The sequence below is a fragment of the Sceloporus occidentalis genome, unplaced genomic scaffold (genome assembly GCF_023333645.1).
Source record: "Sceloporus occidentalis isolate IW3139 unplaced genomic scaffold, rSceOcc1.0.p SCAF_463, whole genome shotgun sequence".
Taxonomy (NCBI): Eukaryota; Metazoa; Chordata; class Lepidosauria; order Squamata; family Phrynosomatidae; genus Sceloporus; species Sceloporus occidentalis.
In genome coordinates this window covers 195,219-221,922 of record NW_028317443.1, presented here as the reverse complement: position 1 = coordinate 221,922, position 26,704 = coordinate 195,219, and the positions used below count along the sequence as shown (strand labels likewise).

General features: G+C 39.0%; 1 protein-coding gene across 2 annotated transcripts in view; it reads right to left on the bottom strand.

Annotated features, from left to right (window-relative positions):
* The window catches only part of LOC149271754 (mitogen-activated protein kinase kinase kinase kinase 3-like), a 107,325-nt gene that overhangs the window by 8,209 nt on the left and 72,412 nt on the right, over positions 1-26,704 (bottom strand). The window contains exons 14-27 of one of the 2 annotated variants that reach the window (XM_089507142.1): positions 25,927-25,985; positions 25,063-25,125; positions 18,831-18,889; positions 16,729-16,767; positions 16,364-16,417; positions 14,460-14,502; positions 12,594-12,756; positions 11,967-12,091; positions 11,135-11,176; positions 5,106-5,190; positions 4,618-4,697; positions 3,774-3,834; positions 3,324-3,441; positions 1,741-1,799 (exon numbers count right to left, since the gene is read on the bottom strand). In XM_089507142.1, coding sequence (XP_089363268.1) covers positions 1,741-1,799; positions 3,324-3,441; positions 3,774-3,834; positions 4,618-4,697; positions 5,106-5,190; positions 11,135-11,176; positions 11,967-12,091; positions 12,594-12,756; positions 14,460-14,502; positions 16,364-16,417; positions 16,729-16,767; positions 18,831-18,889; positions 25,063-25,125; positions 25,927-25,985 — 1,050 coding nt within the window. The remainder of the gene's footprint in view (positions 1-1,740; positions 1,800-3,323; positions 3,442-3,773; positions 3,835-4,617; positions 4,698-5,105; positions 5,191-11,134; positions 11,177-11,966; positions 12,092-12,593; positions 12,757-14,459; positions 14,503-16,363; positions 16,418-16,728; positions 16,768-18,830; positions 18,890-25,062; positions 25,126-25,926; positions 25,986-26,704) is intronic. The other variant, XM_089507143.1, reaches the window with a different exon arrangement.

The window sequence follows — 26,704 nt, the reverse complement described above, 5'->3', positions numbered from 1 at the left end:
TGTATGCATGCATGTATGTTACAGTGAATGTGCATGTGTTAGCATGAGTGTGTAGAGCGAGTGTGAGCATGACTGTGTGTCTATGTGTAAGTGTGTGTTAGCATGTGCATGTATGTGTGTTGGCATAAGTATGTAAATGTGTGCTCGTGTATGTTAGTGTAATATGTTTGTAGCATGAGTGTGTTAGTGTGAGAGTGTGGAAAACGCGTGCCAGTGCTGTTACCGAGCCCTCGGATCTGAGTGCCCCCCCCAGGCCAAAACGGTACCATCCCTCCCCTGTCTAGAGATAACACCTTTAACCCAACATACATCCAGACTTGATACAATTTTCCTGTATATAGATATATGTACTAATGAAAAGCCTAATTATACCTAATCTTCTGGTTTGAACCGCAAGTACTAAAGAGGTCATAGGAAGTGCCAGGAAGTGACATCACATCCACTCAGTACAGCGAGGGCAGGTGGAACGGAAGAAACGTGCACGGCACATTCTATCGCTTCCCAGCCCTGATCTCAATAGCAGTTTTGGGGGAAAAAACGGCAGGTTTAAGAAAAAAGCAAGAAAAAAAGAGATAGAAAAGACTAAATAAAAGTGGAAAAGGGGAGAACCAACAGGCTTTCTCATTTGTTTCTTAATTATGAAATAGTTCCATGATTGGAATACCGACCTCACTATTTTATTCGCTCTATTATTTTATCTCGTTAAGTCACTTAAGTCAGTCTGAACCTTCAGGTGTCGGTTAATTTGAAGCAAGTGGGTAGGTTTACCCTCTTAAACCTTCTCCTTTACATAGTGGGTACATTGGCAGTGGATAGTTCTGCCCCTTACTAGATTAACATGTCAGCTGTATCCGGATCTACAGTATATGGCCCTGGCACTTTTAAGGCCAGTGGCCGCTAAATAATATAAGGGTGGCCACTAGCCAAACACTCTGGCACAGTGCGTGGCTGCGTGTATTCATTTGGAAGACACACACTGATGGACCTGCTCTGCAGCAAAGGCAAACATGCAGAGCCATCTGTCTGGGTCTGCGTCGGATATTATTACACACAGGAAAAAAACGTTTGAAGAACGCTGGTCCAAGACAAAATCCATAAAAGCCATCAAAAGACAGCGACAGTACAGAGAGTGTTTGCTTGGTGTATCCACACAAATTATACAGAGGCTTCACTTGAAACCATTTCAATACTTACATACATACAGTACTAATATGTAAAAACTGAGCTCTATATATATATATATATATATATACATATATTTATGAGTTGTTCTATAGCATTGGCAGTGCCACTGCTGAAAAACATAGGAATGATATATATGTAACAGAATTTGACAGTTGAGCCATTTGGCCCATCCAGTCTGTGTATATTTTCCTGCAGTAAAAAACTCAAATGTTAAATGTGTTCCTTGGTCTTGTCAGGATAGGTATGTGCCTATCCCATGCGTGTTTCCTCACTGTATTAACCTCTAGAACTTCTGTTGGGAGGCTGTTCCACTTATCTACCACGCTCTCAAGACCATGAAGAAGAAGGAGAAGTTAAATGTAGCTGTGTCGCTATTGCTTGCTTGCTCATGTTTACGGAGGAAGACAAGTTCTTAAAATTTAAAGGGTGATGCCACCCTATCCAAAACATGGGGCAGTATAAATACGTAACTACTTATTTTAACAGTCTTCTCATGGAACTTGCCTTTACACCGTATGCACCACACACATTCAGTGAGAAATAAATCAGACTTACCAACACAGCACTTCTGACACCATTTTGTATCAGGGATTTTTGCAGAAACAGCAAACTTCCTGCAAAACATCAATAAATCATAATAAGTCAATGCAGAACAGAGATCCAAGAGTCTCTCAACCAGCTATTTTAACAGCTATCTTGTATTGCAATGCATTCCGAATCAACCTCTTTAATGTCTGCGGGTATTTCTTGCAGCTACATTTGCCACTAAAACTTTAAATGTATTTACTGCGACAATACATTTGCACTGTAGTTATCAGCGACATGGACCAGTAGCAGGTGGCTTGTCTTCTTGTATGGAGGTCAGGTTGCGTGTACAACTAGTACGTAACTTGTATGGTCGTAACTTTGTAACGTTGTCACACTGATTGCAACACACATAGACAAAGCTATAAATGTTTTAAAGCAAAACACAACAATATCATAGCTAAATTAAAGCAGTCACCCAAACAGGGTTCAAACGACTATTGTCAAAAGCTGACATTATACCATATGTAATGACGGAGCAAGATGGCAGCTCCCAAAACCCGAAATTTTTATATTGTTATTTAAATGGAATGCATATTAAATTACCTTATAAGAACAGAATGTGATACGATCCCCTTTACACCACTTTGTGGGCGGGATTGCCAATAAATCAGCAGATGAAAAGTTAAACTTTCTTTTAGAGACTATATAGGGTTTTTATATGACGACAATATTCTGCCACATTATTCTGTACAGAACATTTCCGCTGCTTTAATATTGCCCTAAGCAGTGTATGCCGTTAAAAAAAACAGCCCCTGGCAATTTTTCACAGCAGAGAATCAGTCTGTCACACCATCCTCACAACAGTCCTGTCACCGTCGACCCCAGGATGCTTAAGGCATTTCATGATGGCTGACCAACAATTAAAAAACATAATCTTTCATTTAAAAACGGTGCCACATGTTCCCAAACTGTCCTCACATCAATAACAAATATTTGAGCACGCTGTTTGCGCAAAGTAACTAGCCCTCCGAAGAGTATGAAGAAAAAAAATCATCACATTTGTATTACAAGAACCCATTTTATTTGCTATGCAGTCTGTAGGGTTTTAGATAGGAGTATCCGGCTCATAACTGTAACATGGCAACTTGAAAAGAACAGGTTCATGAAAGGCAACCCTTGCCATTGATTCAGAAGACAAAAATCTCACATTTCCAACTCAAAAAACTAGAACCATTTCCTTCTTGACTCCAAAATGGCACTCTGCATTCTAACTGCATCAATAAGCTAGAACTAAGCCTGTTGTTATAACCTGTTATATCCCTGTATATTCTTCGTGGCAAAAAAAAAAAAAAAAGAATCCAGCCCAACCATGTAGAGATGAGTTGGTTTACATGGGCATTAAACCCATCTGATGGCTGGTATGGCAGTTAATATACTTTAACATAAGGACAACGCTGGGGTTCGTGATCACGGGATGTCAGGATCCACTTCTAACATCCACTGATGCTCACGTGAGAAGATCTCGACATTCTTAATAATCAGAGGAAATTAAACAGTGGAGCTGAATATCTCCTGAAAAGGAATATCCAAATACGCAGCCCTGCACCCACCTGGGGAGTATCCGGTCGGGAAGCTTGTGGGCTGGAATGGCGACAGGCAATTTCTGCATCTGCCTTGCATAATCAAACAGGCCCGGAAGGTTGTGTGAATAAAGTTGTGAAGCTTTTCCTGCGGGAAGGAATGAAATTTAATCACAATAGGGGAATAGTGCTTCACAAACTAAATGTCACCGTGAGAGGTGTCCAATACCTCTTATTTATGATTTAGAACGTCTTAGCTACCGTATAAGAACATAGGAGATGTAGGGCACTATTATAAAGAGGCTAAAGGCGAGGTTGGTTCCTTATCTCATATGTTAGACTGAATGAGTAAAAAAAGTAAAGTAAAAAAGGTTTATATGATTCGGTTCTCCTACAGTTTTAGGAGAGGTTATTTCTGAACAGGTATGATAAAAGTCTATTATATGTATTAAAATACAAAATATGGATGCATTTGCCTACCAGATATTGAAAGAAGGCAGTTATTCATTACATATAACCAGGTACATCTTCTTGGGAAAAGCTGAAGAAAAACATCAAAATAATAAAATGTTAGGACAAATATCAAGACAAGTCTAATAAAATGGTATATTGTGAAGGGAACTCATCTAGATGAGAGCATTGGATAGGAATATGCACGTGGGATGGCTGAGAAGCACGTCATTTGGGCTAGAAAAATGTTGTCTCCTTTCAACATACTTAATCCATGTACACTATATACATGTAAACAGTTAAGATGAAAAAGTGTAGGTGACACTACCGCAGACCTCAACATTTCAGGCACGAGTGGCCCCGGGAGGGAATGTGGTCAGAGACAGGACCAGCCACTCACCATACCAAAAGAGCCATCTCTCAGCGCTCAGCTTCAGAGTGTAGTGAAGTGGCCACATCGGAGCTCCAGTAAAGGTCTAACAGCACAGACCTCCATTGATCTGAAAGCACCCTAGACCAGGTCAGGGGATATACAAGGATCTCCTCAACTGGTATTGGGAGGCTAAAACCTAGAATCTTGGGAGGTGAGCTGAAGCTGAGTGAGTGGTCCCCAACAATCCCAACAGGGAAAAATGGAGTGCCACGTGCTGCGTGTGCATCATGGGAACAGCAGCAGAATGTTCTGAGAGGTCTCTCAACAATTTCTGGTCAACTGAATCAATTCAAACCCAGCAGCAAACCCAGATTCTCACTAAGATAACAATTTAATGAACTTCTCTCGTACACATTTGACAGAATGCTCTTCTTCTGTTCAAATGGTGTTCTACTTGAGCTGATATAATGCATCTGAGGACATCACATGAGGTTACTGTACCTGCTCCATTGACGTTTCATGCAGCTCATTAAGATTCAAGGTGTAAATCCCTTCCTCTGCGCCAAATATCAGATACTGATCTGCAATTCAGGACATAACAAAGGTTAAATATACTGTACACAAAATTTCAATATTTAGCTTTTGAATATATTGCTCTGTGAGCAACTTAAGGAAGTCATGAACTTTGAAAGGGAAAATCCAGCTATCATATGTACTGAAAGGTGAGCACCCCCCTTTGAAGTGTTTGGGGGGGGTGATCCACAGAAAACAATGCAACATAAAATAATAAGATTTCAAATTTGTACAGGTCTGTCTTACACTATAAAGCGATTTCTAATCTACCAGTAAAGTAACTTGAGAATATTGGATATAAGGTATATATATTTGATATAAGGCACATGCCTTAAAGGCAAGATAAGGGCAACATCTTAAAAACAAAAATCAGATCTAAGCATGAGTTTGTTTACTGGCTTTAAAGTTACTTTTACCTCTTGTATCTGGATTTATCCAGGAAGTCGCACAATGAATCCTCAAAGGGCAACCATTAAATACTTTGGAAAAACATGCACCCATCTGTTGAATAAGAAAATATTTCAATTAAAATTTCCTAAGAAACTGCACAGTATTTCAAGAGAAGAGAAGAGAAGAGTGCTATACATCCAATAAACTTCTGCGGGCTAGAAAGGGTTGTTTAAAACACCAATTGCACCATTATTGTACTTTTATTGTCAGTATCTGTCATTGGGGTTGTGGTTTCCACTCCCTCGCTTCATTATGAAAAGCCAACAAGGGCTGAACTGGCCCTGTGTAATGCATAATTCAATGGCCCTGTATTATTCACCCATTCTGTTCCAAGTAGGTTTTTGGTACTTGAAGCAGAAGAGCAGTTATGTAAAGTTCTCCTTGGTGTTTTCTATGGTTGTCGCCTTTCCAAGCCAGATGTCAGACAATAACGGGTGGTACTTTTCTGACCTAGAGCACTATGCACATTACTAGGGATATGTGTGGACGAAAAAGCCTTGTTGATGTCAGAGGAGAATGGGCAGACTGGTTCGAGATGACAGAAAGGCAACAGTAACCCAAATAACCACTCCTTACACCCACAGTATGCAGAATACCATATCTGACCGCACAACACATCGAACCTTGAAGCAGATGGGCTACAGCAGCAGAAGACAACACCGGGTACCACTCCTGTCAGCTAAGAACAGGAAACTGAGGCTACAATTCGCACAGGATCACCAAAATTGGACAATGAAAGACTGGAAGAACGTTGCCTGGTCTGACGAGTCTCGATTCCAGCTGCGACATTTAGTTGGCAGGGTCAGACTTTGGCGTAAACAACAAGCATGGATCCATCCTGCCTCGTATCAACGGTTCAGGCTGGTGGCGGTGTAATGGTGTGGGGGAAATTTTCTTGGCACACTTTGGGCCCCTTAGTACCAATTGAGCATCGTTAAGTATTGTTGCTGACCATGTCCATCAAGCAAATACCCTTTGCGTGTGTGTGTGTGAGAATCTCCCCTGTCTCCCTGCGACTCGGGGTCAAGCCTCACAGCTTGCAGCTATGGCTACGTACCCAAACTACACCAGTTTCTTGGACAATTATTCTTCTCTAAGGGTTGAAAAACATTAATTAGAATTTTTGGCCCTCATAGATCCCAGGCTCTTAATACCCCATATGTTTTCAACACATTCTGATTGATTTGCTATGAATAACTGGGGCCTGCAATATGTTGCTGGCAGTCTCTATCGCTACAATTAATGACTCGTTTTCTTGACTTTTAAAGCGTGACATGGTTTATTTCTACCGTCGCTATGCTTAGCTGGAGAATCGGCTTTGACGAAACCAAAGCACAGATGCCGCTTTTATGTAAAATATTCTTAATGGAGTATTTCATTGAAATGAGATTTGCGTTAAGTGTTTTAAAAACACACACCACATAAATTTTGTCAAATCTATTTTCATCTATACTGGTCTTTTGCATTTCCTCATGTTCTTATAATTGAGCGGTAGCAGGCAATAATTCTTCTACATATTCCAATCTAGCTGGCAGCATGAACACAAAACAACCTTCAGCTTGGGATGATCATAGAAAAAGTAGCGATGAGTCAGAGATGGCTGCTGATATCAAACATCTGCCTCATGCTGGAGTAATGACCCACATTAGACCTTACTAACACGAGTGCTAAAGTGCGAAAATAGAAATTATCTTAAAATGTGACTTACTCTTTCAGTAAACTGCAACTATTAAAGTCATGTTTCATCACACCTGGGTTTATTGCTGCTTAAAAAGTAAAATGTGTAAAAATGCTCCTCACAAGCTTTCTACCTACACAACGAACAATCTATCAATGGAAGCATGTTACTAAGTATTTCCAGCAGAAAAAAATTACTGGTACATCCATTGGATGGAAAAACTCTTTAGATTCTAAATTTGCCTGAAAGTATCATTATAAAGACCACGTGTGAGAAATACGTATTGTGTACAGTGCTCAAATTGTGGTCTCCAGGTCCATACATGGGAAAGTCACCATGGCTCACCTAGACTGATCCTATTCCTGGCGCATATGAAGAAAAGGCTGTGAAGATGGCTATAGCTAATTCCTATTATGCCAGAAAGAGGACAAGAATTGGGTAGAGCCAAATGTCTTCAAAACCTAGTGTCCTTGGTTAAGTAGAGTGGCAGGGGTCTACTTTTTGATCCGTGACCACAAGGGGGAAATAATACATTAAAAACCTGCAGCCACAATCAGGGTTAGATATTACTACTTTCTGAGACAGATGAGGAAAAAACTTTGAAAATGGTAAAAGTAATGCGGTATCTGATTTCATATTTTGCTTTTTAATACATACAGGTATATGTAACCGGATAAGTCGCAGGCAATGCGTGAATATTGGACGTATACAATTAATCTGTAGCTGACTGTAGACAGCTTAGCAGAGGACATCAATTCTCCATGCTGATCATAACAAGTGGATTTTGAAGATCAGTTTGCTATGGTCTTACTTATATTAAGTTAAGTAAACCTGACTGACGTACACCTGTCTGTGGCTGATGGGATACACGGTGTGTATGAGGATCCTGGGGCAGTACGCTCAGCTACAGCTAGACTGCATCATTCTTAACAAGTGATAAGTCTTTTGGTTACACTTTAATAAGATTCAGCTTAGTTAGCAAGGAACTGAGCGTCCATTTAAAGTGCTGCATCTGTAGATAATGATTTTATGATAACCTCACAATTATTTTGGGAAATGCCCTTAACTTGATCTGAATGAACAGTTTTACATTATAACGTTAGAGATGTGTCTGAGCAATCAATGTTACTTTAGAATTAATTATATAGTAATTCTCGATATGAATCTGTACAGAGGATCTATCTAGGATGAAACCACAAGTGAATCCAACACTGTAAACCATTTATCGCTTATTATTTAACGCTCAGTTTTTAGGTTATTCAGATATATCTTCTAGCTTTGACGTCCATCAGCACAGAGCATTCAGGGCAATTTTCTCTTCATTCCCCATGTCCCCTCTTTAACGATTGGGATGGTTTCCCACAGACAGCTTAAGCAGGACGTTAATACGCTTTTGAATAGGCACAAAGCTATCCTGAATCTAAGACAAGACCAAGGACTGATTATGTTTGGCGTCTCTAGGAAAAATGGGCTAGCCTTTGGACCAAATGTCTCTGAGCGTTAGGAGTGAAGACAATCTCAATTTTCTATGTGTGTACACAGCATTATGTCTCCAGTTATACGTTTCTGGACTCTGTATGGTCTAAGGTGGGGGTGGACTCCCCACCAAGTGTACCCGGCATCAACGGTGGGCACTGACTTAAGGTTGGTTGCCTCTCCATAAGATATTAAGCCGAATGGTTCTCATCTGCCATCAAAGTCTATGGTTCTATAGCTTCCTCAATCACCTTTTTAGACATGACAATAATGTATGCATTCACACATATAATACATAATAAATGTATTTATTATGTACATTATATGACACACACATATATATATATATATATATATATATATATATAGATAGATAGATAGATAGATAGATAGATAGATAGTTAACAAGATCAAGGCAATATAAATATATTGTATTGTTGAGCCTAAACTATAAAATATTTTACTTTTTTTCCTATGCATAGTGCTCTTCATTCGTGATACATTGACATACTAATACCATGATGTATATTACATTACCGTATTGCTACAATATGCTTTATTTGCAATGGATATATTGTGTCTTTTTCAGAAAAATATTAACATGTATCACATATGTCCTTTTGTTTTAATTAATTTTTGGTTCACTATGAATTGCCTTTCCGTGTTCCCTGTGTATGGACTACACCCATCAACTAATTAACTATTGGCCTCATGCCAATGCCTGCTCTCCTACTACAGATAGAAACATGTGCAGAGAGACTAGACAATTAACCATTAACTTATAACCTAGTGAGTAACCATGACTCTATGCAAAAAGGCATTAACGCAAAACATCTACAAAAAGATGATACGAAGCGGAGTCTACTTTCAAGTCCTACACCAAGAGGGCATTGGTTTGCTATTGATAGATTCCTCCATCATCAAAGCCATTCTCCTGTCAACCCTACAACTTGTATCTCCAAGATAAATCAATCCCCCAACCAGCCAAATTAAAAGCAAATGAAAACAGTGAATTTTAAACCCTGCATCTCTCCATCCTATTTAAATTAAATCACAAAGTGTTTAGAGGTCTTACTGCAAAATGCAAATAACCCAGTGGGGGGTATAAATCAGTTTTGACAGTTAAATATGGCCCTCTGTGCTTTTAAGGTAATTCATAACTTAATTATAGTTCTTATAAATGATTGGTTAATTGGGACCATTCAATCATTTTACTGAAGATCCATCACCCATTTATTTATATATAAATGTAATGGTGTTTTTTTTATTGTGTAAAAACAAAGTTTACCGGCACTAAATCTAGTCTAAATTTAGTCTTGCTTTTTCTTTACAAAGTAGAATTTGCGTTGGAAGTAGAAGAGTGCCCTTTTAAACAGGTTATTCGGCAGAAGAGTTCATCTCAGTTCATCCATATAGAACACATCTTCCTGCCACATTAAATGGAGTGACAAGAAGACAGAACGGCACATCGTATCAGCTGGTCAGCACTCTGCATAGATGACTGTTGCCATAAGAGTAAAAGAGCAAACGGATGGGGGCATGAGGGAAAAAAAACCTCAACTGACACGGTCAACTACGACTTTCTTGCAGGAGAAGCTCACTGAACCAGTCCGTCTTAATTGATAGTTAATGGAGATCTGTTATACTCCTTTATACAAAATTCACCTTGTGTGTTTATACCCATGCTTCAATAATGTAAAACAGGGCAACACTTTGGAACACAGAAGAAAAGAATAGGTGTCTAATGTAATACATTTTTTAAATGCTATGACTGTTCCTTGTTAACCTGCTGCCATTAAAAGTTACAACTCGTTATGTGAATCTGCTCCAACAGATTCACACCAACACAAAGCTTGTTGCGTAATCTGTATCAAATTAACATATTTTCATATGTGTACTATGTTTTTGGAGATGCCAGCTTGTAGAAATTCTGAATTTTTTGGAAAAAAAACCCAAAAACAAAATAATAAAGCCAGACAGTAGATGGCACTATAACCATTTCAATAGAAAAAAAGTAAAAAAAAAAATAAAAAAAATAAAAAAAAGACAAAATTTAAATAAATTATAAGAAATATAAAAAAAAAATCATTAACTGCATACAGACAATATGGGGATGTTTAGCAGTAATTAAGGCAGAAAATAAATAAATAAATATATATATATATACACATTATATATATATATATATATAATGGTGCGATAAACATAACCCTATTTCAGAATCGAGCAGAAGCTGGATTTGCTTTTTCCTTGTTCCTATGTTGTCATGGATGTGACATGAGGTCACTAATCCCAGCTGCCATGCATAACAGGAAGCTGCCCAGTGGTCATCTTTCCTCTATATACAATAGTATATTGTTCAAGATCCTCTGGATATGGCCACCATTATTACACGATTAAACACATCAGATATTAGCAGAAGGCTTATAGTTGCCTAAGCAGACAAATAATCCTTGTGATCTGTCTGTTTTATGGACCCGCGTCTATTAAGTTATTCCACACTAATATTAATCATCCAGAGGTTAAAAGAAACACTTCCCTTGGCACTGGCAGATTTGAGTTAAATAATTTGTACTGTCTACTCACCCAGCAGGAAAAGGCAAATAACATCACAAGCATCACTGTACAGTTCCATGGGAAATTTCTCCAATGAGAAGGGGTTTTGTTTAAAATAAATAATAACTTTAAAGAATGGTATACCACCTCTGCTTTCCATAATGCATTATAATAATATCTAAAATGATTAAATTAGTAAAGTGGCAGGATGGATCCTATCAGTTACAGGAAAAGGTTAAGTTCAGTGGCTAATGGCCATTACTTGTTTCTTAACAGGTCACTTACGTGCACTTTAGGCGTAGGTGGAAGTCCATTGCTAATTGGTTTCTGAAACAGAAGATGGTATATGTATAATTAGAATATGATGTAAAAATGGGATTTTCGTGTCATGAAAAGTCATAAGTGTAAAATTAATTGGTCATCATTTAATTAAGTGCGGCAGAAATCTTCCCTCAGGGTAAGTTTAGCGGTGAGAAACATACATACATAAGCAGGGTTATCTAAAAAAAATACATAGAATTTTTTAACCACTTTTTTAACCACTTATGGATCAAACTCCCAAGTACCAAAGGTATTACACATACGCCATCAAAGAAGGAATTACCCAACTTTTAAGGGCTGGAAACGTTTATGGAGGCAGTCAGAGACTACATTTTCTTGGTATACTGGATGACATGTAGTTTTTGTTCCATTACTGCAGCACAATGACCCTGACACATGTTTAAGACAGAGCATGTCATGAATTTTAACTGATATCCTACAAATAATGCATCTTTTCCACCAAGTCCACAGTTGCACCTTAAGCAAGATGAGGTACTTGGAGACCCAAGATACCTCCATGGGACCAGATCTTCCTATTCCACCAGTAGACCACAATGACCTGACCCCTATTGACTACTGCCACCCTTACGATTATTCACTTGACCACACTGAACTTCTCTGGGTGTATGCTGAAGAGCTGCAGAGTAATAGTCTTTAATAAATTCAAGCACTATTATGTAGTTTGTGCCGATGTCAAAGACAAGGACAAGCATTATCATGATTCTGGCATTCTTTGCTTTATTTATATATTGGATTCACTCCATATGTGTATGTTTTTTTATGTAGCAGCACTTACCGGCAGGTCCTTTTTTTCTTTCCGCGTAGGCACGTTCAGTGATTTAGAACTTCTGTTTTCCCCCTGTTGGGCTAACGAAGATGCCTCCCGATCCCCATTAAGCTGGAATGAACCCACTCCATTGCCTGAAGAAAGAAAAGAGTCACTGAACGTCGTCCTTATATTGTTAAATGTGAATTGTATACTTGAACACGTTTACATGCTCCAAAGTCATACATACATACTCACATGGCAACCGTGCGTCATTATTTAATGAAATACAATCACACAAAAGAAAATTATAGAATGAGTCAAAATGGCTAAAGACAAGCTATTACGCTTTCAGACTTCTTGTTTTCAGGTTGCACAATTAATCCTAGTTAAGTTATTTATCCCACTTTCTTAAGTTGCTCCTCTCTGCCTTTGAAAGGGAGCAGCACAAAAATGTATAATGTAAAACTGTTCCTTACTTTTATACCAAGCATCTTAAAAAAAAAAAGCAAGCAGCGAATGATAAGCGCCAGATACATTTTTTGTCCCAGCTGATGTGTGACCGATTTTATTTATATGATATCAGCCATATGCTGGGGCCAATTTTGTCTTTTTCTACGTGTTTACACTTTTTGTTGTTTTTGTCATTAAAATTACCTAATGCATTTGGCTTGTAGGAAGGTAACCGTGGAGGAGGTGGTCTTGGAGGTACGTAAGATGCTGGCCGTGCTGGGCTCTCTGGGACTGGACACCTCTTGATTGTTCCTTGGTTATCTTCTTCAGGTGCATTTGCTTCTTGTGGTATAAATATAGATTTTGGCTGCAATGACACAAACAAGGGAATTAAATAGTTCAAGATAACTAGAAAATAAACAATGTCCATCAGCTGAATTATACAAAAATAATGGGTGACAGAGTCTAGTAACTTACTGTCAAAGTCAATGCAATTCAATTTTTTAGGACATTCTCCAATTCTGCATATACACCGATTTACAAACACACAGACAGAATGAATTGTGTGGGTCAATTATGAAATATTCGTTTTTTGCAAATAAAAAGATGCAAATCTAATCTAGCCAATTCTTATAGGAGGCACATGTCCCGCACCTAGGGGAACTAGTACATTCAGGAACCATGGGGGTGCTATTACTAAAGCAGCTTCTTAAGATCCCCCATTTTCCCCTTGAGAATCCACATGTAAAAGCACTTTACGATTTACCTCTTCAGAAATTGTTGGTATATTAAAAAGCGATTGCTTTGAGGACTATCGTCATTCTGGGTTTTGATATGAGCGATTTGGGTCAAATTCTAGTTTGATGGTAACTTCTTTAGTTATGTTCATTGTTCCTTTATAGCTGTATTATGGTTAATGACTCTGATCGAAGGCCTCTGAAAGAATAGGGAACATTAAGGTCTTTGGGTCCTTTGAGCAATTGCCTCGAAGGCAGATCTGCTCCGGATTTGTCGCCTATCTCAGTAGAAGTCGTCAGTGTTATGTACAGGCCAAGCGAAATACTCCTTTACCACGCATATGATAGAAAGCAGTGTACAGCCGCAGGCAGCCGGTTCTATTATCTCTTAGACAGTCAGCTAATGTACATTTTCGTGGTTGACTTGTGCTTAATTCATTAATCTCAGATTTAAATGTTTGAAGGTAAATAAAAGACGGAGGGGGGAAGAAGCATGGCTCGCACGAACAGCTAGAAACATCAATTTAGCAGAAGGGGAAGCAAGAAAAATCTGCTGACTGTGGGCCTTTTTCATAGCACAGCAGATTTCATACGAGAAGAACTTAAGTAGTGATTAGCGAATGCTGCTGCGCATGCCAGCACGTGCCAGTCAGACCATTTCAGCCCAACCTGGTCTTTCCTCTCAGGTGACAGAGAGGTTCGCAATGATTGATTTGGAAACCCAAACGGTTAATAAATGGATATTTCCATTCCGTGCTGGGAGAGAGAGGTAGTCCTGCTCAAAGCCTAGAGAGTCATCTAGGCTATATTGGCCGTGACACGAGTACGATTATATACAGAGTGATTCCGAAGACTACTTGGAAAACGTGTTTTCCCGCCAAGGCAACCAATGGAATGTTCAATGGTGATAAGACTAAACTTCAAACAAAAATTCCCTCTCACCTTTTTTTTCTTAACCACAGTTGAATCATCTCTTTACCACATATTTTACCCAATACATTCTCTTTATAACATAATTTAATACATTTACGCCTTTGTACATTCGAGTTGTTTTCGTTGAACTTCATCTAATATCGTTCCCCCAGTGGTAACGATGTTACATATAACAGGGAAAAATCACAGTTTAATCAGTAACTTTAAAATGCTGAACTTTGCATTAAAATAATTTATCTGAAACCGACGATCAAATTATTAGAAAAGTAACATTGTGAAACCCAAATTCCTTTGGATATCTAGTTAATAAATCACTGCTACACATATCTGATAATCCTGAGTGTCCTGAGAAAAAACATCCAACCTTATGATAAGTTTTAGAGTTTCAAGGATTACTCACCTTTGGTGGCAGCGGTGGGGGCACCTTAGGTTTTATTGTTGAGCTAGGTGTTAAAAAAATAAAATAAAATATGAGACAATTAAAATAATGTGATTTTGCCAACAATTCCATTAATTTCTTGCATGCAGTGATGTCTATCTGGTTACCACATGACACACAGCATGACCGTGAGGTGTTGCATTCAATGGAGCCATCACTGGTTGATCACCATCTAAAACTATTCTTTTTTTAAAAAAAACAAATTTACCCATCTCTGAAAACAGGGTGATAACATTCGGACCTGGGAAAACCAAATTATGTCTGAGTTTTCACAGAAGTATATGTAAAGTGGCCACTGGGAAGCCAAAACGCACACAACGTTTTGAGAAATTTGGGTTTGGTAATAGTTCCTTGGGGGTTAACACATAAGAAGAAGGAAAAGGTCTGCGTTTTGCAGGATTGCATTCATAATGATTATGCTCAGGGGTAGGCACCAATATTGCTCATGGTGGACATTTACTGGGGTCTGTGGTGGTAAATTTATTGATTTTCTATGGACCTTCACAAACCTTGCCGAGGACACCAGTGTCCTTGTACGGACATATTGCCTATCCCTTATTATCCTCGTATTTAAGGATATTCTAAAAAGGGAATGTGTAAAAAAATGGTCAAACCAGTGGGCCAAATACTTTGTTTAAATTAGAATTCTGGTTCTACTCATTATTTGGCATTGCTTGTAGTATAACACAATAGACATTTTCTGAGTTGATTGACTGTTCCTTTAACAAAACTTAGTGATGTTGCCTTAAGAAATAACTGGAAAATGCTGATAAACAGCAGCACTTATTTCAACATGCAGCTTTTGAGTTAGATAGCCAGTTCATGTAAGCAGTTAGATCTCCATCCATTTATATTACGCTTTTAAGATCCCATTGGGTTTAACAGTAATGATTTTATGAAAACAAATTTATCAACCTCCCGTGTCTCGTTTTAATGCCCTCACTGGTAAGATTAAAAAAGGCAGTCGACCAAGAAGCCATCGTGACTATTAAACTATCTTGACAAACATGTCAAGGCAAACTCGCAAGCAGCTAAGAGTTGGCATGACGTTTATGCATCGTTTGTTCCAGACTCCCCAGAAGAAATTGTTAGCAAATATGAATCAGAAACAAAGAGCTTGCGCAGAACAAGCAGGAACAGAAGCATCAAAAGACAGTGGAAAGCATATGGAGAACTGTAACAGTGCTACAGGAGACATCATCTAGGTTATAGACGAACAGATTCAAGAGCCATTGGAACATTAAGAAAACCACTCGGTGATTCCACGGAACAGTTAATAACAAGACAGACTGTCTCCATAATTATAATAGCCCAGCTGCTTACTGTAGGACATAGCATGTCTCTTACTGCCTGTTGTAATGTACGACTTAAGCAAGTATCGAAAAGATCTGTTTGTAAAAATAAATATTTCCCATTCTGTTTATATAAAAAATCTTTGAAATTGTGCTAAACGAAATAGCAATAAATGAGAATAGACATGGAAATGTTAGTGCAAAGGCTTCATGATGACATGCATAATGCAGTGTATTTAAAGGGAAGCCACAGCAAAAATCACCATTTCTCCTGTATCAGGGGGCAAATAGTAACATAGCACACGCATAAGTATAGAGGCTCAAGCACCATCCCTATAGATCAGAAGGTTCTGCTCAGGGCTATCAAGGAAAAAGGCTTCCCTGTACCTTCTGAAGAACCTTCCCATCAATTTTAGGCATGATGCAGAAGAGCTGATGTGCAAGTTACCATATCCCCCTTCATGGAGCAGAACACGGTATTTTACCCAGGTTTCCCTTTACGACTTGAATCGCACTTTGAAAGTGTGTGCGTGAAGCAGGGACCCCATAAGCTGATATATGAAAAGAACTTACTGTTTAGATTCATCATCATCCCCATCATCATCTTCTAAATGTGCCACATGTCCCCTGAGGAGATGAACAAGGTACCATGGCTGAGCGGACTTTAGTGATATGACTACAGCTACTTTGAAAGGACTATGGCATGCAGTACCCAAGGGCCTTATTTTTCTATGGTGTAAAGAGTTTTTGGGTTATCTCTGTCTATGCTTTGTTTTGTCTATGGAGCACAGATGCAGGTCACACCAGTTTAAAGCTCGGATACATCTGCATTGCAGACATGAAGGGAAGGAGGCGTTACAAAGTCGGAACAATAAAGAGAACACTAAAAACAAATGCGACAGAGACAAGAGGGACGACAATGGAGAAAACTGGATTACCGTTGGTGAAGCTCCTCTTCAACTGATTTCAAGAGACTCCTTTAATGCAAAAATGAAAACAATACAATTATTACGAAGGAAAAATATACAAAGGGTAACAGATGCTTGCTCTTGCTGATGACCTAAAAATGACTTTTATAAATTAGTTTCTTTTATCGCTACAGTAGGTTGTATTACGTTGATTTTGATGATTTAAGTTGATCCTCCCCCCAAAAATGTAAAAAAGAAAATGTATTAAACAAATTAAACAATAAAAAATAACTCAAGCAGTAGATTCATTCCTACAACAGATTATGGTTCTACCCCACGCATAACAGTTTTTCTTTAGAGTAGATGTTGATATATATATATATACACACACACACCATTTGAAAAGATGAATAACTGGGCGAAGAAAAAGCATCTCTGTATATATTATAATTTCACACTGTGATTAATCTGCAAAAAACTATAGATCTCCAGAGTTTTCACCTTATTTGCAGCTGTTTTGTGCTCTGATCTTCAAAAAAGCGAGATATTCTTCAACAAAGTACGTAACAAAGATGGGAACAGAAAACCCTGATTTCTTTTGCTCTGTCTGAAGGATAATTTGTCATGCGCATGCTGGTGCTGTGCAATACAAAAGCTGCCCATGACTTCTTAAGAATGCTGGATTTTGCACACTGATAAGCAGTGGAGCTCTTTTCTTACGATTAAAAATATATTTGTAATTATTATTTTGCATACTTTTATGTCCCAAATTCCTACTAAACGTTTCTAATAGCAGACTATTAAAACCACCAAGCTACATGTGCATATAGTTAGTATATTATATGCACCGGATGCACACCATGCATGTGTTTAGTTAATACATATTAACTATAAAATAAAAATACATGATTATTACATTTTTCAGATATTACCGTATATAGAACTTGATACACATTCCTTAAGTTTATACAGTCTAGTTTCTTTATTCCACTTACATCTACCAACTGCTGGTAACCCAACATCATGGCAGATTGTATTGTAAATGGTCATTCAAGCGTTAAAGAATATAAAAGGCATATTTAGGATGTAAATCTGGCACTTAGACAGAGCAACAATCACTAACTAAGCAGTTATAATGATCATTAACCCTCTTAGAACCAGATAATGGAGAAAGCAATGTTTATGACAGTCCATGGGTTAAAAAGAAACATATTATAAAATCACATTTGTGTGGAACACATGCAAACATTTTGGGGGGATTTTGGGTGGGATTCTTCCAGGGTACTGTCATAAGAATGTAATATTTAACAAGCATGACTGCAATTGTATGTTCTCTGGTTTTGCATCTTTTACCGGCTTGTTGTCAACGTCCGTATTGTAAATGAAAACGGTCTGTAGTAGAGCAAGAATATGTTGTGTCACATCGGAGAGTACACCTTCCACGCAGACGTCACCGATGTGTTCATTAATCACTGATTTGCTTATTCTCACTGTATTATGTATAACTCATCATATAAATAGTACATCATACCTGTTTCATTTATAGAATGTGTGCTTGAAAGGTTCAAGCATGTAATAGGAACAAGTCTGCTAATTGCTAAGGTCTGAGCTGCGTTAAAGACCTGGCCCACCTAACTTCCTCGTACACAAGTTCACGGCAACTGCTCCCCAAAAGGTTATGTCTTGCTCTTATCTTAATGAAAGCAATTCATACTCCAAGGACAGAAACACATTTCTTCTTCTAAAGCTATCTCGTATTACACTGCAGACATCACCTCTGGCCATAAGTGGAAGCCAACAGGTCATCTGTCCAGCCTCTGCATTAGCTGTCAAAGCTACGCATAGCGAGCTTGTTCATCAAGGGATCTTCTTACCAGCTTATGCAACAAAATCTTCTTTATAGAGCAATTTTGATATTGTGAACATGAAATAGAATGGGTAATCTGAATTTCCTTATTGATGGCAAAAAACATTCATGGTGACCACTTTGATGAATTTGACAGATCCCTCCAACAATGCACTCAAAGCTATGTCTAGGTTTCTACGAATTGTGAGATCTATAGCTTGAATGGTACATAATGCCCTCGGACACTTTCTAACCCATTGATAATGTCATCACTCATATAACTCACTTGCTTCCACCAAGAAAACCACCGCTCTGTGGACCCTGGCCGTAGTCCAGCTGAAGATCCTGCATTGAAAAGAAATGTAAATTATAAACCAAGATTAGGGCAGTTACAATCTATTTTAAAATATAACAAAAACTTTTATTTGAAAGATAAATATGACATACTTTAGCTATGTACTGGAAGAACTGGTTTACCAAATGAAAATATAGTCAATTTGTAGAACTAAAACTTTGTCGTATTAAGAGTGATCAAAACAGACATATCACAAAAGGGATTCAATACTATATGAAGGATATAAACTGTTTTAATTGTTCCAATCAGTAAAGTGAGCCCATCATATGCAAGGTGATATAGTGTAAACATAATCAAAGCTTGCTGGTGCTCTTCCGCCTTGGAAAAAACACTGAGTGCTCTATTACGCAAAGTATAGCTTCTATGGCAATAGCCTATCAGTGTCTATTTAGTGTCACAGGGCAATTTAGGGTTCTGGGAAACATGAGACAAACTTTTACTTGCTTAAAGAAGTATTTCTGGGAAGGGTCTGGGCACTGAACAGTATTAAGAATGATGTTCCCAGTGCTGCATTCACTTATTAAGGTGTTTGAGTCCACAGAGTAGACGGAACGGTTAGAGGCTCATGTATCAGAGTAAACACCGGTGTTACTTGTAGACAGTATGTGTACGGGTGTCTGTGGGCTCCGTCAAAAATCTCTGAAAGGATCAAGAAGGGTCCTACAGGATATACCTTCAATCAGTATAGATTCTGTCATCTTGCGGCGTATGCCGGGTCCTCTGACCTGTATGCAAATTCTATGCAACTTCAGTATTTTTGGTTACCCCATTTAGTAACAAAAAGGGGCTGTCATTAGATTATTCTAAACCAGGCTGTGTGTTACTAGCAGTAATTACATGAAGTTTCATTTCTATAAATCGCACTTGGCAGCTACTTGTGTCAGCCATGTCGACGCTCCACCTCATTCTGCTGATACCCAACCCTTTGTATGTGTAGAACACACCAGCCCTATCTAGCTGTTACCCCCTCCTCGATTCTGCACCATTCTGCCTATGTCCTGACCCTTGGCCAGACTGCACTGTGCAGTTCTAAGTTTGAAAAAAATGCCCCCTATATGTGTATGTACTGTGAACGCATTTCTCATTTCATTAAACAGAATGAAGGGACAGCACTTATAGGACAGCAAACTGGAATAACCCTGATTAATGAAAGTTACTGGCTTTCCACCTCTTATTGTTACCTAGAAATAGTGGTTTGCAATCTAAAATCTGCCGCAGTCCTTCATAGAATATTGCTCTGGGAATTATCATTCTTTAACTGATGGCCTATAACAGCCTACATAGTAAACGTACACGCAACAGGAAATATTACACATAGTCTATTCAAGATACAGTATCATCACACAGACATATGAACACGATACATATTGTCTCTATACACTGCAAACTATTTCCTTAGCTGAGGTTTGCACTGACTCCTACCACACAAAATGACAAAAGTCAACGTATCTCTGCCTTTCTTTGATATTCTGAAGCAGGTTAGATGGACATGCAAGCAGCCAACATCAAAATGAAGAGTACTCATGTATGCAAGTATGTTAAACCTTAAATACCATTACAGTTTTATTTTTACTTTATTTAACAGTGTCCCATGGGTGGCTTTTCATCCAACATTAACAAAGTGTGGGTGTTCATCACTAGTAACTCATCTCGGGAGAACGTCTGAGTCTGGGGGATTCCCTTGAGCATTTATCAAAGCCAACTGTATCCGAACCAGGTTTTAAGCCAGTGAATTAATGTTCTTTTAATTCAGAAACCACTCAGCACGTATAGCTTCTCTATCTATAAAGCAGGCGCACTGAATTATGTTTTAAAAAGAAAAAACAGAACTGAACCTACATAAATATATATGATGGATATATATATATATACCGTATTGGCTCGGATATAGGCCGCCCCCGTATATAGGCCGCACCCTAAAAGTTTGGTGCTTTTTTAAATAAAAAGTTTTTTTCTTTAAAAAAGCACCAAAAAAACATGCTGCCACTCTGCCCCCCCACCGAGATATGCTGTCACTGTCCTCCCTCCCCGAGATATGCTACCACTGTCCCCCCCCCCCCCGAGATATGCTGCCACTGTCCCCCCCCCCCCGAGATATGCTGCCACTGTCCTCCTCTGCCCCCCGACTTACCGGAGCTGACTCCCGGGTGTCTTGCGAGGCCGGCGGGGGACATCTACGCAATACGCGTATACAACTTCCGGTGCCGGATGTGCCGGCACCGGAAGTTGTATACGCGTATTGCGTAGATGTCCCCCGCCGGCCCCGCAAGACACCCGGGAGTCTGCTCCGGTAAGTCAGGCGGGGGGCCAGAGGTAAAACGCATCGTGCGGTTAGACAACCGCACGATGCGCTTAGACAACCTCCCGTGCCGGCACCCCCCCATGGGAAGTGCTGGCAGGGGAGGCTGTCTGAGCGTATCATGGGGTAGGATGCAGGTCCCCTGCACCGCTGCGGGGGATCTGTATCCTAACCCCGCTGCCTGCCCGGCGCCCGGGACTGCATGTCCCGGGCGTCGGGCGCTAGAACCCGAATATAGGCCGCACCCCCACTTTAAAGACTTAAAGTGGGGGAAAAAAGTGCGGCCTATATCCGAGCCAATACGGTATATATATATATATATATATATGCAACCTATTAGCTTATATACAAATACATTTACAAATCTTACATGGTAATGAAGGCTGGGTAAGGCCATACCTTCTTTATGGTCTAGGACACCCTAACAAAGCCGTCTTTAAACACATGTATGAAAACAGACTACAGTCGAGTGAGAATCTGATTCTAAAGAGTATTTACATAGAACAGAAAGGATAAAAATACTGTCAGAATCCGAGCAAAAAAGGGTTTAGCACAGGGTTAAAATTGGAGATGACTGCACAGAAACAAAACACATATCACAAGCAAGTTGATTATGGATTTATATTGGTGTGCCGCGCCACGTCTCATAGCGGAGCTGCTGATAACATATTACGTCTGGAAAAAGCAAACATACTGATAAACCCACAGGCACCAAACATCAACCAATATGATTTCCAAGATACATTTGTTACCCACTGACTACTGCATTAACGGAGCCAGCCTGATGTTGGAGACACGCAGGCTTGGTCTTGTCATGTACCATTCCTCACTGGTGGAGTTGTCTGCGTGGTATCGAGAAGCACAGATATTCCACACTAGCTGAGGTTCTTACAAAAAACTTTAAGGGTCGCTACAAGTCCCAAATGCAGCTAAATGGAGCTCTACTCTGTTTGAAGTCAAGACGCAGCTCATCATAAACTTTGCTTCTTGTATTCCATAGGTGGGTAGGAAATCATGGGCATTGTAGTTTATCAACAACTGCTGAGTCGGTGGCTTTGCAGAATCAGGTCTGAAAAACCCAATGTCCAATGTGTTTGAGATCACATGGAGGTCAGGCCGTTGATACAGTTCCGGACAATGCGTATTCTAGCTCTCGGCTCTAAAATATTGAGCAAGGTATGTCTATATGTACAACATGGAAGTAGTGCGTGTACTAGTAGTGCTTCCTGTCCTCCAGATTGGCATGAATATTCCTCCCCATTATCCTATTTCCTCTAATTTATTTCACTGTGTAGTAGACTGACCAGTTCCGACATACTTTCAAAGGATTAGGCAGGGATAAGGATGCAATGGTTTTAGGATAGGAAAGGTATTAGATATACAAGTATTTTCACCTTTTAACAATTTAAAAAGGTATAAGCTAAGTACTAGTTAGAAGAATAAAGATGAAATAGTCGGTCCAGCAATTCAAACTAGTCTGCGATGACCAATGAAACAAAGCTTATCCTACGATATCTATAGTCATCTCGTCGTAAGCAGCAGACTGCATTGATAGAGAACCCTAGATGTTCTTGTGAATCAGTTAAAATCACTGTCCTCCAATCCGAGATGACAAGCGGAAATTCCTGTACGATGAAATATGCTCGTGTTAAATATATTAATAGGACTATGGTAATTTTCCTTCCTCCAGTACCCACGTGCCATTCACCTTGAGGCATCTGGCAGTGGACTCTAAAGCCTCCTGGCTTATAAACAAGCAATCTACTTTTGTCCTAGCTAGAAGAATGACCTAGTCTTGGAACTAACCCAGATAGGACTCTTTGACACTTTAATACTTTGTCACAATTTAAATCAAGAGCTGTCACCGTGAAAATAACAAGAGGGAAAGCGAATGCGAGAGGTTGTTCCGCTGCCACCCCGAGATTCACATCTTACGTGACATTTTCACGAACATGACATCTGTCACTGTTACTTAAAGTGGTGTGTTACATCAACAACTCTAAACATGAGTTTTGGAGAACACTGGAGTAAAGTGTCTATATACACACACATTCAATGCTGGTGTGAATTGCGCTTGTTTATATAGCGCCGTCATATTCAGCAATGCCGTACAACGGGTACACGTTACAGTAAACAAATACATGTGGAGGTAACGAGATCCTTGCTTTGTCAAGCCGCCAGAAAAAGCGAGAGAATATGGGAAATGGTTTATGTTAAAGTAATTACTGTACGTCCCATCAGTTCTTTCCTATGGCCCCTAGGCAAATAGCCACTGAAAAATAGTAACTAAAAGTTCAAAACCGAAGCTAAAATCCAAAATAAATAAGCACAGTACAAAGGGGTTTAAAGTGTGATATTTAGAAATTGTATATTGGAAAATTGTTTGTCTTGATCTTGGGGATTAAAACATTATTTTATGCGGTGGTCAGTTGCTTGTTACCATGGAGATACCTTTTCCTGATATACTCTTACTGCATGGTCAAAATGGGAAAGTAACTTTGATGTGCTTTTAGTTTAATTGTTTATTCTCTATATGAAGAAGTCCGTAGCCGTCTATGTCATGAAAGCCAAGATTACCTTTGAAGGTACGTGTTGGTGGTTAATTTGAGAGGACAATTCTGCAAATCCACTTAATGCAAAACCACAAATCGTATACCAGTGGATCGCTGCTTATAGCAACGTTTGCCAATAACTGAAAATGTGTCTACGTTAATGTTCAGCAGATGGGGATTGTGGTCAAACTCATGCATTCACTTTAACTATACCTAGCAGACATATGAGGAGTATTTGTGATGTGTGGGAATGACCACGAATTGATCACTAGGAGATGTGCCATTTCTATAGAGTAGGTGAAGCTCATCGTGTTTCAAGGAGGGCTTCATAAACACAACACAAGGAACCACAACTGCACGAATTGTAAACAAAGAACGGAGATACATTTCACATGTACTGACTTTATATGCATCCTATCCCAAAGAAAACACTGGAACACCAGACATCGAGCACTTTCCTGGTTACTGTACCATTGACACAACTGAGATACAGATCACGTGATGTCTTTAGCATCACAGGGTAAACCAATACATGCGTTTGACTTGACACGTGTAGCACAGACAAGACAACCAAGTGTGTAGGACATTAATGGTTTCCTTAAAACACAGCTGTGTTCCTTTCATCTTAACTAATTCATGTAATTGTTGGATCTTCAGAAGCTGAGTGGTACTTTGTGTTCTATAATAGGTTCTGCGTTATATATCCAGACTCCGGAGATCAGTGAAAAATATAACTAGCCTCACGTTCACAAATCAATAGCACCCTAGTGCTATAACAGTAAAAGGAGGGCTCTGTAAGAAAATACACCCAGATTTTATAGAGCTACGGCATTTACATTAACCTAATGAAATAACAACTAAAAACCAAGTTCCATAGGGGTGAACAAGCTGATAGTATAGGTGGTAAACTCCAAAATATAGTGTCTTACTCACACATTATAATAATTTACAACAGTACTAAATTATTATGACACATTATTAAATATTAGAAATCTGTATTTTAAAAAATGGACTAAAACGAATACCCTTCAGAAGCCAGGAGGTGATGTATCTATAAAGATCACTCTAAAATAGCACACAACGTTAGGCGCCGGCAGCAACATATTAGGAGCCATGGCTACCTGGCTTTCCTGGATGTGTCCAGTCCCGACATACAATATATTGACCATTAGTAGGAGATCTGCCTCCGTTATTGGGCGGCGCAACTTAGAAAAGGACAGATACGGTTCATGACATTTAAGCTTCCAGAAGAAAAAGTACAGAGACACAAAAATCAGGGCAGACAAAGAAAAAAAGAGAAGGTGGAAAATACCATATTAGATCTTGCTGTGTAGTATATTTCTTCTGCACTGTCCAAAAAATCGTCCCTGTCGAGCTGTTTAGCAGACAGATACCCAAGTTATTTACAGTAAGATACATAGCTGCACATACACATAGGGGTTCGTCACTAACAGACTGCAAACTATGGCAAAAAAAAAAGCAGGCGTTCCAGGCGGGTAGGTTGGAGGACACTGACAATCACTCTGAGCATGCTGTGGTTTTTAGGTTTAGATTAAAGGGGAATCTACACAAGAAAAAGCAAAAAGTAGAACACGCAAACGATAACGATCAGAAAACGCTAGCATTGCTGAGGTTCTACAAAAACAGGAGAAAGAAAAGTTCCTGCTATTTCACGACTTGCAATAGTTTATTTAGTAGCACAATCATTAGTGGTTTGTGAGAACAGCACGCTGCTTAAAACCTGAACCATCTGTCTGCTCCCAAAAATACTGACTTTTTTTGGGGGATAAGTTAGTTAAAAACAATGCGTTAGTACAAAAAAAAATGCATTCTGTCTGACCTTCCTCTTAACTGATTTGCCACATGCAGGATCTTTTAAGAGAACAAAAACAGAAAAAACAAAGCAGAACTTGAGAGGCCAAGTAACAGCGCTAAAGAAATTAAACAGAGAGCGTGATGATCGCATGAGTCCGCATTGTGTGTAAGAGAAGCTAAGGCAGCAAAAACCTTCAAATGAAACAAGATCAAAACTCGACATTCCAATAAAGTCTAATAAACCTAGCTAAATACCCATGGGCTCATCGAAAATTATTTTCACCAGCACTGTTTTGTCACTGTCGATATTAAAATGCAAATAAATCAAGAATAAGCATAATTTATGGGTAGAATAACTCACCAGCTCATGATGCGGCTCGGTCTCCTTTCTCATAGGTGGATCGAACTTCACTTGGCCAACTGGGAATGGAAAGTAGACAATAGAGAAATTCTAATATCACTGAGCCTTAGAAAATAGAACACCATTTGGGATGCAGCTCAAATATTTATAAATAGGCAACTGGAAAATTGGTTTAAAAAAAAAAATCTTACTGATTTAACTATGCATTATACAAGGCCACTAAAGATCATCCTGCAGAAGAATCTCACTGGGGTCAGCCCTTTATAATGAATGGTGAAGGGAAGGAGTAAAATCCACAACTCTCCTGTCAACTCCTTTAGTAAATAGCCCTAAAAGTGTAGTTACTGTAACTCCATGGCTTTGTTGTAACAAAAACATGGAATTACTGACCATAATGGTATCAGGGAAAACCAGAAGAGTGGAAGCTGTTATAGCTGCAAAAGAGGGGACCAACTATGAATTTAGAATGCAATGTCATAAACGTCCCTGTTGGTGTAATTGTTAGGTGTCCCAATACTTTTGCCCATATAATGTGTGCATGTGTGTGTATGTGTGTACATATGTATGTGTGTATATATATATAGACATAAAATGTTAAAACAAACCTAAACATATTATTTGCACCTTGTAATGCACAACCCCGAAACCGGATAAATATAGACAAATATATCAGAATTACTGGTCCTTAATAGAATAAACTATATAGCCACTTTGTGCAAACAATGGGGCTACAAAACATTTCTCGGCTTACATCATTTTGTTTTTGCTTTTTGAATCT